Source organism: Pelobates fuscus, chromosome 6 (genome assembly GCF_036172605.1).
Source record: "Pelobates fuscus isolate aPelFus1 chromosome 6, aPelFus1.pri, whole genome shotgun sequence".
NCBI classification, from domain to species: Eukaryota; Metazoa; Chordata; class Amphibia; order Anura; family Pelobatidae; genus Pelobates; species Pelobates fuscus.
Window position 1 is genome coordinate 263414511 of NC_086322.1, and position 15708 is coordinate 263430218.

At 39.5% G+C, this 15708-nt stretch overlaps 1 protein-coding gene across 1 annotated transcript in view; it reads right to left on the bottom strand.

The window, feature by feature from the left end:
• Positions 1-292: 292 nt before the first annotated feature.
• The window catches only part of IGFBP4 (insulin like growth factor binding protein 4), a 51866-nt gene continuing 36450 nt past the window's right edge, over positions 293-15708 (bottom strand). Inside the window, exons 2-4 of the mRNA XM_063459069.1 lie at positions 7531-7691; positions 7182-7310; positions 293-2582 (exon numbers count right to left, since the gene is read on the bottom strand). Coding sequence (XP_063315139.1) covers positions 2454-2582; positions 7182-7310; positions 7531-7691 — 419 coding nt within the window. The 3' untranslated portion in view covers positions 293-2453. The remainder of the gene's footprint in view (positions 2583-7181; positions 7311-7530; positions 7692-15708) is intronic.

The following is a 15708-nucleotide window of genomic DNA, read 5'->3' on the forward strand; positions in this document are numbered from 1 at the left end:
CCAAGCTATTTGTGAGGAGCTTAATGGCGTGGCTAAGCAGTTAACGTGGTCTAGGAAGATAAACTACCATAAAGCTAAGAAGATGGACTAACTCCTGGCTCACACTTTTAGTTGGTTTTATATGATGATGCTTTTTATATTTTATTATACTATCGAACCCCATGATGATCTCTATCACAGATTTGAGAAACATGTAGCAGTGCTAGCTATTGGTGAACTGTAACATCCTCGTATAGCCTTCAGGCAATAGGGTGAGAAACATTTTATTCTACAAAGTCAACAGTCAAAGAAATTTAATGAAACATCAGTGTTTTTATTTATTCACATAGAATTTCAAACAACGTAGATATGTACATTAAAACACTAAAATGCTGGTCTGAAGTTGCTGTTAACTTTTTGCTGTGATTCTAACGTTGCATGTTACCCTTGGTTATGCAAAGGACCGCAAAATGTCACTCACTTCGATTTGGTTACAAATAAATACGTGGCACAATGCGTAATCGAATTACATTGTCCTCTTTGACACTTACTTCGGGATAGGCGAGATCTAGCCTACAGCCACTGTAGATTGCAACTTGCTGTCGCAAGATGATGGGAGTTGTAATTCACTATAGATGAAAGGCTTTACCCAGCACCTACTATTCCCTTGAGTATGTCACGGTCGGAAAAGTTTGTGTATTAAAATTGCTCGCTTTGGCAATTTTTTATGTATTTGTGTATTAAGGAAAGCAGAATGTAATGTATCATTTTAATGGCATTTTAAGTCATAGCTATGCAAGCTTCCCACTGATTTCCCTGAAACGGTTTCCTGTAATGACTCCATATACGTAATGCAGAACATTTGCAATTTTAAACAATTAAGGCTATATTGTGTTCAATGTAAATTCACAGAATATTTTGTTTCAAAGCATCTTAGATTGAAGAGGAAGATAGGTTACATGATTAATAAAACCACGGCTTGTAGAACAAAATAGCTTTAAAATGCCTCCCATTCATTATTCACATATGTTAATCATGTGTCTTCCTCATTTACTAAATGTATCGGCCTCAAATATTTACTCACAGTTCATTAACACCCTCAATCATATTGTACAGTCCATACCTTTGACTACCCCTATTGTTTAATACAATTACACTGCAAAGCACCTTCTATTACCCTTTGTAATTTAGACCCTATTGCATCAACTCAAGTTGTTGCATGTATTTCTGCTCTGTTTTTTTTTTTTGTTTGTTTTTTACAGTGTAGCTCCATGATATAGCACCCCCTATTGGCAAAGCAATATAGCACTTTATAGCAACCCCTATTGTACTTTGCAATTCAATTCAATTTATAGCACGCCCTGCTGTACAAGCACTTAATAATCTTTAACATCACACACTGTATAAAATGTCATCCAGTAATTCTGATATATGCAATTTCACTGAAAATACGAGAAATGTAACCTTATAGCATACCTTATTTTATCATACAATCCCATTCTACAGCACCCAATATTGTACCATGCAATTCCATTCGAGGATCCCCCCTGGCTTCCAATTACATTAATGAGTAATACTAGCATCCCAGAGGTTTGTGAAACATATTCTCAGTCAAACCTAAGACACTAAGACTGAGCATCATTAGAAATATATAGCATCATGGTACATGTAGATCTCTAACAATTGAGATGCCAAGATTAGCCATCTTTGCCCTATTTTAGCATACAATACCTCTGTGCAACTTTGGTGGTACCATGCAATAATATTAGTTTGTAGCTACCAAGTTGCGACCCACTGTATTGTAGCACACAACACCATCGCTCTATAACGTCCTCTGTTCTACTGAATATCGCCTATTATCAAAAAGAAATGGACAGATTTTCTCACTCCATGCAAACTGACAACCACTTTCACTCAAAGCAAACAGAGCATTCAGTACACATCGACAGTAACGCCCAAATCCTGTCCTACTCAGCGCAAACAGACATTTTCACTCACCCAGTGCAAACCGACACTCACTCGTACTTATTGCAAATTGACACTCACCTACACTCAACGCAAGCTGATACACCCCATTACATTCTCTAAATCTGACTTACTAAAATGTACCATAGTGGGGGGTTTTTCCCCAGAAAGTTATCGCATTCCTACATGCCTTACATAAAATTAACTGTTAAATAAAAATTTTTTACAAAAAAAAAACCAAAAGTTTTTTCCACCCAACTTCCCCCCTTATCCCTCCAAGTGGTGTATTAACTCTTTCCTTTCCGTAGGTTCCTGTAACTCGTTGCTAGGGTACACTGCAAAGTGTTATAAGCCCCTTAGAAAGTGAAGAAGTTAAGTTTGCGGTGATGTCTTCTGAGGGGGTCATCAAACAAAGTTGGTCCCAAAAGTCTTTTGTGAGTTGGATCGCTGTATAAGTGTTTGGTGGAGGAGATTAATCAGGAACATCTTCTCCTGTGCGGTCCTTATTTTCAGACATTTTTAGAAGCCAGCTGACAATCTGGATCTTGAACTGGATCATAGGCCGTCTGTAGCTTGATACCTGTTTTCCAGTCCACGCACCAACATTTTCCGCGTTGCCCATCCAAAGCTGGGTGACACTGTGAGGACAAGGTGACAGGTAAAGTATTTCTAAGATAAAGCATCCATGTGTTTTTATACAACTAGAATTCCAGTCACTAAACTCTGACGTATAATCTAACAGACATCTTAACTTACTACTACACTACAACACGTGTATGTCCAATGACTATCAGAAATTTAATATACCACAATTCACATGGTGTATCCTCCCTTGTACACATTATCATATTGTAATATACAGAACCGCCAACTCATTATTATTATTATTTATAAAGCGCCAACAAGTTCCGTAGCGATGTACAATGGGTGGACTAACAGACAAGTATTTGTATCCAAATGACTTGGACACACAGGAACAGAGGGATTGAGGGCCCTGTTCAATGAGCTTACATTGTGACACAAAGGGTACGGGGAGGGTAGAAAAGTAGATTTATTGGATAGTGCACTATTATTTTAAAATATATAAAGTTTCCCCCATACACACTAGTGTACCATACTATCCACCATAATGATCCACCATCATTACACACTACTATATCATAATATATAACATTCCGCCCCATACACAATACTGAACCATAATATATTAAGCCCCCACTTCATACAAACCATCATATCACTTCATATGTACAAATATATGTTCATGCACACTGATATATTATAAACATTAAAATCTCCTCAGCATACTCACCACTATACTATAATATGTTAAGCCTGCTTATCATACGAGATAACATACAGTAAGTTGAACATCCTTCCCATCATACACTGCACTGTACTTCTTTAACTCATTACTATACTATAGCTTGTATAACTTCCCACTCAAACACAGCACTATACCGTACTATAAAACACAAAGCATATATTAGATAATGGGGATTGTATGTGGTTTGGTCATGCTCCACTTCAGACCCAATTAACATAGCGCCCATTGATAAAAAAATATATATATATATATATATTTCTTTTAACTTTTTTTTTTTTTTTTTTACACACTACTCTTCACATGCTCTTTCTTAAGTATGAAAACTAAAGAGTGATGTAGGGAAACAAATCTTGTGTGGACTGTCTGACAATGAAATTAGTTAAAGTAATGCTGACTTTGGTCTCTCTAACACTATGGCATGTCCCCTTTCTTCTACACTCACTACATCCACCTTTTCTCTGTCCCTCTGTCCCAGACTATATACCAGGAGCTTCTGCCTGTTAGTAAGAAGGTAAGGAGACAAGTGGACATGTGAGTGCTAGGGGACAGTCCTTAGAATGTGTGGAGTGAGCACATCATTAGACGCATTTATGCCAAGCTAAGGGTGCTGACTGGATAGTATGCCCCTAATTGGCCAGCCTGCATGATTGGCAGGTAGCCTGACATGCATACATTCATGCCAGGTAGGCCTTCCAATTCTTTGGGCAGACATGCCCCCTTTTTGGGCATGATCGCCCCTTTTTAGCAGTTCTTGTTACATGATTTGCGTCAGTGGCCCACCCTTTTACCCCACCCATTGATGTCCTGCTTCACTGGACACTGCTTTTAGGGGGCATGGATTACTTTAAAGATGAAAGCATAAATTAGAGAGAGATTAGAATGTACCTAGTCCATAGACTAGGTACACATGTGTGTTGCGGGGTTAATCAGGGGTCAGATTGTGGCGCGATTAGCCTTAAACACGAGGGCATTTAGCAACAGCTGTTGCAGTGCCCTCGTGCGCTTTTCAAACAGTTGTCCACGCGGACAGTGCTCTAATTGGACCACTTGTCCGCGAGGGTACTCTGGGGCGGGAAAATAGGGTATATAAGGCGCCCTGAGGTAAGTTTTTGGCGCCAAAAGAAAGAAGAAATACCTGAAGAAAGAAGTATTTACCCCTCTCTGGAGCTGTTTTCCCCGCCCTCCCTCCCTATTCATTGTCGTGGTCTTTTATTGGGGTTGAGGTCACCTGCCTAATTTAAAGGGGGGTGGACTAGCTGAGTTTATGATCATTTGGTTGAAGTTCTGGCTAATAGGGCGGAACTCTGGTGAGTTATGTTTTAATTCTCTGGGGGTTTAAAAACCGAAGATGGTTTGGTTATAAAGTTATTAAGTATTAGTTGTATTAATTTTCAAAACTAAATAAAAGACCACGGCCTTTTATGCAACAGTTTTGAGTCTGTGTTTTATTTATTATTATGTATCTATGTGATTGTAACGTTATTTACTATTATTGATGTCACTATGTATCAGTCTGATTTAACCCCTGATGAGCACAAGCATAGGGTATGTTTTTCCTCACAGCGTCATCCTATGAGTGTCCCTCCAGCACCGTCTCAGTCAGATTCATGACGCTTGGGAGGTATGACTGTTTTAGTGTTTTTGGTCGACAAGATTTTGTAATAAGGCCCATCATAAATGTCTGCACCAGGCCCACTGGGCTCTTAATCTGGCCCTGACTCCACTGATGGGCGGAGGGAGTAGTGGAAAAGATACTAAATAAAGCTTAAACTAGATCAGGATTCACCAGTCCTGTGTGAAAAAATAGCAAATGATAAAATCACTAAATATTAGTGGGATCTCCCGGAGCTAATATTTAGAGCTTGCGGTAAGATGTAATAAAACCTTAAAAGATAAACTAAAATGGTGGGTGCGAACCCTATAATGGGAAATTTAACAAAATACACAGACTAAGAACTGTTTATTATAACAAATAGGTAATAGAGAGAATATAAAATGTAAGTCTAGGTTCTTTCTTGTCAGTTTGTAAAACCACACAGTTCTTAATCTGTTTATTACGTGCGCTCTCCCATTATAGGGTTCACACCAGTGGCGGGTCCAGGGGGGGGGGGGGCAACGGGGCAATTGCCCACCCGAGAAAACCAAGGGTCTCCCTCTCCCCTGCCAGCACATGCAGGCGCCGGCCCTGCAATGTGCCTTCATGGACCGGAGGGAAGATCAGAGATCTCCCTCCCCGGGCTGCAGACACCGTGCGGGCAGCCGGCAGGGGAGGGAGAGAGGACCCGGGAGCTCAGCCTGCAGCTCCTCCGGGTCCTTCTCTCGCGAGCACAGAGCGTTGCCACGGTTACCATGGCAACGCTCCAGATCCCGCAAGAGTGAACTCTAGCCTTGGAGCTGTGGGCTAGAGTTCACTCTCACCGCTGGGACCACTAGGGACTCCCCACGGACCACCAGGGATTGAAAAATGTCCCCCCTCCTCCCAGTAAAGGTAAGAAGGGAGGGGGGCATAATGTATATTTATTTTTATTAAATTTAAAAAAAGCAACACATATAAGAAGGGTAGAAGGCCTTTTGTATAATATGTGTTGTTTTTTAAAATGTAATTAATATGTGTGTATGGAGGCAGTGTATGTGTGTGTGGGGGGGGGGCAATGTGTGTGTGTGTGTGTGATAAGAAGGGTAGGGGGGCTTTTTTATAATCACACACACACACATTGCCCCTCCCACACACACACATGCACTGCCCCCATACACACACTGCCCCCCATACAAACACACTGCCACACATACACTGTCCCCCATACACACACTGCCCCCATACACACATTGCCCCACACACACATACACTGTCCCCCATACACACACACACACATTGTCCCATACACACATTGCCCCACACACACATACACTGCCCCTATATACACATAGCCCTACACATACACATTGTCCCACACTCACACATACACTGCAATCCTCACACACACACACACACTGCAACTGTCACACACACATACTGACCCACAGATACACTGCCCCCCTAACACACTCACACACTGAAACCTGCACACACACACACACATACACACACTGCTCACACACTTTCTTCCTCACACACACACACACACAGACTGCACCCCTTACACATTGCACCACTCACACACCACTGCTCCTATGCCCTACTACAGCCCTATTTCCCAGCAGACCTCAGGTAAGTTTTCAAACTGTTTTTAAACGGTTTGACTACTTACTCTGGGAAGGGGTCCCGGCACTATTGACACCATAACCACTACACTGAGCTGTAGTGGTTATTGTATCTGGATTATTTCTTTAAATAATCTACAAGTGCCCCTCCTGAACTCAGGCTCTGGATCCGCCACTGGTTCACACCCACCATTTTATTTTATTCTATTTTATTTTGTCTTTTAATTTGTTATTACATCTTACTCCAAGTTCTAAATATTAGCCCCTGGATACCCCACTAATTTGTTGTTATCTTTTTATATACAATAACACATTAAAGCCATTACATACACACCACTATCCCATAACATACCACGTAGAGCCTCCTACTCATATACAATACTAACCCTCCATGGTAGGGTTTAGCTCATATGAGCTAACGGAAGCTCCATGCAAGAGCTTTTGAATATTATATATAGGAAGCAACCAGTGGCCAGCACTCTCCAGGTAAAAAATATTAAAGAAAATAGAGTTTGACAACCTACATTTGGAGTTGCTGGGACACTCCTGGTGCCATAACTACTACAACACGCTGCTGTGTTTATGGTACTTGTAGTATATTAATGCTAGTTCTGGACAGAAGGTACACCTGGCTCCTATTTTGGTTTTGGTAGCACAACCAAAACGACACTTTTTAAAAAGACTACAAGCTCCAGGGCCTGATTTTTACCTGCTTGGGGTTGAAGTTCCCACTACGTTCACAGTTTGGGATAGGGATGCTCAAGAAGTCCTCTTGTGTTTTGGTTTGATAAGATGACAGTCTTTCCAAGGCTCTATTTAACTCCTTATGGCAGGGACCCTGAAAGGGACAAAAAAAAAAAAAAACGTGTTTAATGAGTAACTCTCACAACAAGATATGTTAAAGGCATGGTTAATAAAAAAAAATCATCACTGGAACATGATATAATAGGCTGAAAGTAAATGAGTTATAAAAAAGAAAATCTCTATTGAATGAACCTGAAAGTCGAGTAAAATAGTTTAACAAAAGTGCCCGTTGGGGATTAAAGTGAGTTCCTTACCACGCGGATTTCTATGAAAGGTTGATTGCTGTTGGTGTTCTTCATAAACTTGGCATTATTAAACATCTGGTACTGAATACGTTTTGCCTGCTGTTTTTGAAGGCAGATTTTGTCTGTCATGCCACATGGGCTGAAATTATAATTCAGGCGTTCATCATCAGCTGTAAGAGAGAAATTCAATATTTATAGAGTTCTGCAGTTTGTGTTGGACCTACAAACCCTTTCTACAAACCCTTTCAATAATAATTGGAGTGTCTCAAACCCATCTTTTTGACTCTGTGGCATTGAATACTTAAAATCAACAGAGATTCCCTGTATTAACGTATTTACTTCTTCTCAAATATCGAAACAGGCTAAAACAGTCAATATGTTTACATATCAGTAAAATATTGGAAATTGAAAAATCTGCAGGTGAACTATAATGTTAACAGAGAGATAACACCTCCAACTGCAGATTTTCAGGACACTTGACGCTAACACAATTTGCTAAGATCAGACTCTGTGCTTTTAAGGAACCAAATTGGGGCTGCAACCCAGGTAAGCCCCTCACTAACGATTTTTTTCCAAACAAAGCATGTGAGCATGTTAGCATAAGTATGGAAGTAAATGTCCTTTATTAGCCACCAAACCCACCAAAAATGTATTAACCTGCTATGTACCAAAAAATAAACAAGTTCAAAACATTCTAAATAGTATTAGGTGTCTCAGTGAAAACAATTGTCTTTTTTCCATCTTGGTTTGGTAGTGACAGTGCTTGCTTTATTCATATTTATTTAGTTTTCTTATCTTGGTTCAGACTGTTAGATAAACATGCCACAGCTTCAAAGCCCTTCACTTTGGGTAAATATTCAAATTTGGGAATCACCTGACTAATGAGGGCTGCATGGGGAACACAAAAAGTCAACAAACATGGAAGTACAGATGATTAACGAATAAGATAAAATGTGCACCAAAGTGGAAAACCAGTTATAATTGGACCTCTAAATATACAAATTTAATATGAAGATCATATTGTTTTTTTTTTTTTAAGGTGGGGGCACGCAGAGGAACGCTGTCACAGGGGGCCCAGGAGGAGTGTCTGTGTGTCTGTCAGTGAGTAAGTGTGAGTGAGTGTCTATGTGTGTGTGTGTGTGTCTGTCAGTGAGTGTATGTTTGCCAGGGAGTATGTCTGTCAGTAAATATCTGTGTAAGTGAGTGTATGTCTGTCAGTGAGTTTGTGTGTGTGTGTATGTGTATGTGTGTCAGTGAGTGAGTGTGTGTCTGTCAGTAAGTGAGTGACATGAGGGGGCGGCAAAATGGATCTTTGCCTAGGGCGGCAGAAATCCTTGCACCCGCCCTGGAACTAGATGAAAGTTTACAGGATGATCTATTTTGAGGGTAGATAACAATAAGGTCAGTATAATGTAATATGCGCTGTGTAAAAGGAACACTATATTGTTATGAATACAAAGATGTATTTCTAACACTGTAGTGCCCCCACACCTTCCCGCCGCAGTGATAAAGGGGTTAAAAAATATATTTTTAATTTACCTTATTCCATCGCCAAAGTCATTTGGCGTTTTCTCCGTCTCTGACTCCTCCGATGTCATTGCGAGGGGGAACCTAACGCGCTTTTGGCCTTCCTCATAGGAAAGCATTGAACCAGTGCTTTCCTATGGGGGATTTTGAAGACACTGGATGTCCTTACGCACAGTGTGAGGACGTCCAGCGTTATTTCATAGAGTTAAACTCTGTGAAACAGCAGGATTCGCCTCTAGTTCTTGTCTGGAAGACCTAACACTGCAATGTAAACATTATGGTTTGTCTAAAACTGCAAAGTTTTACATTCTAAGGTTAAAGGGACAGAGACAGTTCACCCGGACCACTTCAATGAGGAAAAGTAGTCTTGGTCTACGCCTGACACCAGGTCACTGTTCCCTCACTAGAAATATTTCCTTACTGGACATCATGTCTGTTGCTTATGCAATCTAGTACACTGTATTAGACAATAATAAGTACGTGTTTACTAAAACATAACACGACACAGAATGTTCCAAACTCCTTCTTTCCCATGAAAAAGGCAAACAGGTGCAATTGTCATAAAAATGCAATAAACTTACAAAGAAAACCTGAATACAGTAATCTGATTCTCCACGGGTTTAAATCAGATTACTGTATATGAGTTTTTTTTACAGCCCTGTATGTTGCTCTGCAAGTGCTCAGATCAGATGCATTTTTATTTTAGTTATTTTTTTCGTAAAAATAGAGGGTAATGGTGTACTACTACTGGTGCTGTAGTAGCTTTTCAAAAAAAGTTACTGAGTACTTAAATAATGATTATAATTCCTTTGTTTTCAAAAGCATGTATGCAATCAGTATGGAAACCACTACATTATTATTATGTTATTATGTTATTATTCATATAGCGCCGACAAATTCCGCAGCGCTTTACAATGGGTGGACGACCAGACATGTAGTTGTAACCAGACAGGTTGGACACACAGAAACAGAGGGGTTGAGGGCCTTGTTCAATGAGCTTACATGCTAGAGGGAGTGGGGTAAAATGACACAAAAGGTAAGGATAGTATTAGACTAATGACAGTTGCAAGAGAGGAATCAGTCGGGAGCTATTAACAGTTTAATTGATACGCTTTTATGAAGAAGTGGGTTTTTAATGATTTTTTGAAGGAGTGGAGACTGGGTGAGCATCTAACGGAGGAGGGAAGCGAGTTCCACAGGAACGGTGCAGCCCTGGAGAAGTCTTGAAGGCGAGCGTCAGAGGTGGGAGTACGGACAGAAGATAGACGTAAGTCTTCAGCAGATCGTAAGGGCCTAGACGGGACATACTTGTGTATTAGTGAGGATAGATAGATGGGAGCATCATTATGTAGAGATTTGAAAGCGAGAACCAGAATTTTAAATTGAGCCATATATCTTACAGGAAGCCAATGTAGGGACTGAAAGAAAGGTGAGGCGTGGGAGGTGCGGGTGGACAGGAAGATGAGCCTCGCTGTAGCATTCATTATGGACTGTAATGGCGCAAGTTTCTGAACATCTAGAGTTTTGACACAGAATAGACCCTGTCCTGGCCGCACATTTTTTTCAGCCCTCATATACTGGTCAAAATTCTTTCCAAACTAGTGAATAAAGCTGCACTTATACTTTTTGACAGGGCTTTTGTCATTCCGACAGTAGTGTGGATGGTGCACGTATATATCTTACCTCCCAATGGTCCTTATTTAGGAGGGTCAATACTTACTTTGAGCCCAAATCCCTCTGTCTATCTTTCCTATCATAGTGTCCCTCTTTTCTAGGAGCTCCATATTGTTACTGTATCTGATTGTATAACAGAGCTCCACAGCAATAATAATGTTTATTTAAACTACAATAAATGTGTTTAGGAATCAGTATGTGCAAATAAGATACATTGTTCTTGGTCTGAATTACATTTTAGTTTCATAACTTGTTATTAATACATCACCTTAAATTTCTCAGAACAGCCCTGGCCTCACCCCCACTTACACCCCTACAAAATATATTTCTTTATCAATTGAAATGTTGGGGGGAGAGGGGGTATGATATCTAGTTGTTTGAAGCACATTGTCACAAATGTTCTGATGATTTTTTTAAACATTCTACCCCTTCCTTTCCTTTTCTCACTATCGCTGCTGTTCCTGAATATTATTGTAAATAATTTATCAGTGATATATGCATACCCTATGTTATGGCCATTGACTTATAACCCAAAACAGACTACATGACAACGCTGAAAAGCGGCAAAAACTCAATTAGTATTATCTTATCCTTTTCTCTTGGAAGAAGAAATTACAGGGTAAGAAGAAACCTTTAACTGTTCCAATGCGGTTTTAAAGATGAGTTTTCCTACAAGGTGGGTGCACAAGGGTGGTGAGTATCAGAGCTGAATTAACCATAACACAGCTCTAGGCAACTGCCAGGAACCCAGGGGTTAGACAGGAGACCTTGAAAACCATAAATTTGCTTGGCCCCATTAATCATTCCTATGTAACCTACGACCCCCTGAGATCTTAATTCTTCTAGTATATAAACCAGGGATAGGCAACGTTCGGCACTCCAGATGTTTTGGACTACATCCCCCATAATGCTCTTACACCCGTAATGCTGGGAAAGCATCATGGAAGGTGTAGTCCAACACATCTGGAGTGCCGAAGGTTGCCTATACCTGATTATAGACTGATAGAACATAAACATTCCACCTACACTTCCTTTATCTTTAGAAACCGTGTGTGAATTAGTTTTATATTGTTACAATGGTTACTTATTACATATTAAGTTCCTGCTTTTGCTGTATTTTCAGCTTTCACGTAGACTTCTGTCCAGACCGGGAAGTAACTCATCCAATCAAAAGGCCATCATTCTTTTCTGAGGAGACTTGATGTTTCCTATAAAGCCCAGCAAAGTTTTATGGCTTATTTAGATACAAACTTGGCAGCAACTCCATTCTTCACATGGGATAGGTGGATAAGACTCCTAAACTGATATCAGCTGTACAGTAGCTGCTATCAATTTACTGGCTGATTGTTTCACATTTTTTTTGCGAAAATGGAATTATAAGAATCTTGAATAAATCTTTTTAAACCAACCCAAATTGTTCTGCTGTGAAACCTTAAGTAATGGAAAACGGCACATTGAATGCATAACAGCAGATGAACAGCACCGGAGAAACTCACTAAGGGTATTTTAATGTTATGGTAGCATGCAATTTGAGGGCCCTGTAGCCAGATGCATTGTGGGAATGCTTCCCCTTGAGAAATACGTTGTCTGTTATATTATTAATAATCTTGCCTTGCGGCCAATATACATTGTCATAAGCGGGGATATAGTTACAATATACAGATGAACAACTCATGCTTTGCAGCGATTATACTCAAATATATGAAAGAATGTATATACTAAAGGGATTCTGCTCTAACTTGCTATGCGTCTTGTGTTTACACAGCTCTATTATATATCTCTTTATCCCTAGCCATCTCTATTCTCCCGTGGCCCCTTCTTCCATTGAAGTGGAATTTATAAAATCTGAGTCATCAAGCTACAGTCAGGCAACTGCTACATCAAAACAGAAATAAAAGCAGTATTTGTTCAATAGATCTACCATATACAAAGCACACATATCAAGCACTACATATCTATGTTTATGCATATGTCCGTGGGTGTCTTAATTCTAATACAGCCTTTATTTAGTCGACTTTTATAAACAATGTATAGTGTTAGAGTAGAGGTTGTAGGCGGTAGCAGTATTAGTCCAGTGATGCAGTTGTAAAATTACACATTCAATTTGTATCTTCTAATACTTTTTTTTTATTAGACTAACAGAATCTAACTTGTATTACAACATCCGAATTTCATTTTTTTTTTAATAAAAAATTACATATAGACCATGTTTCCAATATTTATTCGGGTTATAAGAATTATATGCAATTTATTTGAATGTTTCAACATGATTCCTTATTTTTTTCAATTATTTTTATGCATTTATTAAGAGGCAACAAATCAGTCAGCACTATATCATTTGAGATAATTTAGAAATACAGTAGATAAGTATATTTAGATATATCTTGGTTGAGATCCCTTGAGGTTGCCTTCCCACGCTTTTTTGTCGAACTGTTTTGGAACATTTTGACAATTATAGAGGCACTCATCAGCGCCCTTACTGCAAAATGCGTTGCTTTCAGCGAGGAATGACTATTCAACACCCCCTACTGATAACAAATAGAAGTGCATTGTACTTTTTATGTTGGTACTTCTTGGTTTCCTATGCCTACCCCCTACGAGCCAACCCCTCCCCTTGTATGCTTTCATTGTTAAAAATTGGAAGATGTAACTAAGCTCTCACGTTCTATCGTGATAAGTAATTTTGGATCTGACTGGTCTTGGCAGGGTTTGATTATGAACAGGTTAGCTGTGTTAGCTTAGTCTCCAGATGTTCCTTCAACTCCTCCATGTGTTCATCTAATGCCACAGCTAAATTATGCCAGGAAGCCAAAATTCTATTTACTAAAAGGGTTAGGATTTTCTACTTCACGAGTCTATTTAACGAGTCTACTTTACGGGTCCACTTGTGAAGAACGATTGCTGCAATCAGTATAACCCATCAAATAACTATCAAATAACTATAATAACTATAACTATCAAATAACTATAACTATCCTTACCTTTTTGTGTCATTTTACCCCACTCCCTCTAGCATGTACACTCATTGAGCAGGGTCCTCAAACCCTCTGTTCCTGTGTGTCCAACCTGTCTGGTTACAACTACATATCTGTTCGTCCACCCATTGTAAAGCGCTGCGGAATTTTACGGCGCTATATAAATATCATAATAATAATAATAATAATAAATGCTCCAAGGTCAGGCTATAAAAAAAATACTGAAATTGCTATCGTGGACTTCGCTTGAAATTTTGCTTGGTATATCTAGGAAGCATGTCAGCAAACTTAATCAAGCAACACATAATATGCAAGCTGTGACAGTTTGCGACTGCAGTCTGCGTGAATATTCTGACATCATGTAACCCCAGGCAGCTATAAATGAAATGCATGTGATTTGCAGCCCCCACACTGGCTTTTATAACAGCATCTGGACATATTTCGTTCATTTCCTAAATATATTTGTGTAATATGCACTTAATCCAGTACCAAAGTTAGGCTTCTTAGCAAGCAAATGTGAGATGACCTCTTCAAAGTCAATTAAAGTTCTAGCACACTATGGATCATACAAAAAAAATCCAGATGACCACCTGATTTATATGAGATTGCAAAACATCTGAGCTGTAAAGCTTGAGAAGCATATGGCATATAACAGTAAAAAAAATAAAAATAAAAAAATAAAAAAAACTATGGGACTTCAGCTCAACATAGACAGAACTTATGGAACATAGAATGTGTTTGTTCCATTCTACGACTCACATGTCTAGTCTATGGAGCATCCAAGTAGTCTATACACACTATACTAACACATAGTAGCCAAGCTATTGGACATATTATGTGTTTGGTGCAAACTACCATTTAACTAACTGATGTGTGGGACATCAAATGGATCTGTTCCACAGCAGAAAATGAAGATAGCTATGTTATATAGGACCCATGTGAACCGAGCTACTAGATGTGTAATTAGTTCTCACGTTTAGAGTGGAGGATGTTTAGGTCGGTCAGTAGAATTTGTGTGTTTGCCTGTGAACACAGACACAGTTTGTTTAAATAGAGTATATTTGCGTTTGTGAGTGTCAGTAGGTTTGTGTGTTTATAAGAGTGTCTCTGTGTACCAGAATGGCTTGTAAGTGTCTGTCTGTCTTGTGCATCACTAGGTTTGTGTATTTGGTCGTCAGCATTGATTGTGAATGCAATTACTGCGTTGCTTGTCAGAAAGCAACATAAAACAGAAAATGTACAATTTATACGTACATGTGAATATAGATTTTGATATATTTGTTACTGTTATTTTATTTTATGCATTTCAGCACAATGTTTGTGTCAGCAATCATGTGTATGTGCCACAGAGCTCCGTTTGCATCAGGAATGCGAGCGTTGCAGAGGCCAGTTCTGTAAGCAATGTGCGTGTGTTACGTCCCTGTGACAGAAACTGTCCTTTGTAGCAGCCTGGATGGATAATGAAGTGCTGTGTGAATGTCATTAGCGATGAATGGTTTTCTACTCAGTGCACGTGTGGGCCGGCATGTAGTTTTTTTGTATTATTTAGGCCTGTGTATAGTATTATGTCAATGGGGAGTCTGTGCCTGTTGTATGTATGTCTTGCAAGTTTGTTAACGAGGCCTGCATTTTTAGTCATTGAGCATAAAAAACGCCAGGTGAAATTAACTGGCGCCAAACACCAGCACTGGTAAAGACCTGACTAACCTGACTATTTACAAAGATACCAGAACATGCAAATCGGGTGTGGGAGAGCATTGCATAGGGGTGACTGGGTTAATAGATAGGTAGCCTGTCTGATAGGTACACCTGCCAGTCTCCTTACTAATACACAGAGTAAAAATATCTGGTTTACTTGTCCGCCATGGACAAATAGTCTCAGTATGCTCAGCCAAATGAAGTTTGCATTAAATCAACAGCCACCAGCCATACAGGGTTATTCACTAAGGTGAGAATTCAGAACGAATTTCAATTTTAAGGCCAAAATAGCCGAATTGGAAAACTTATTTTA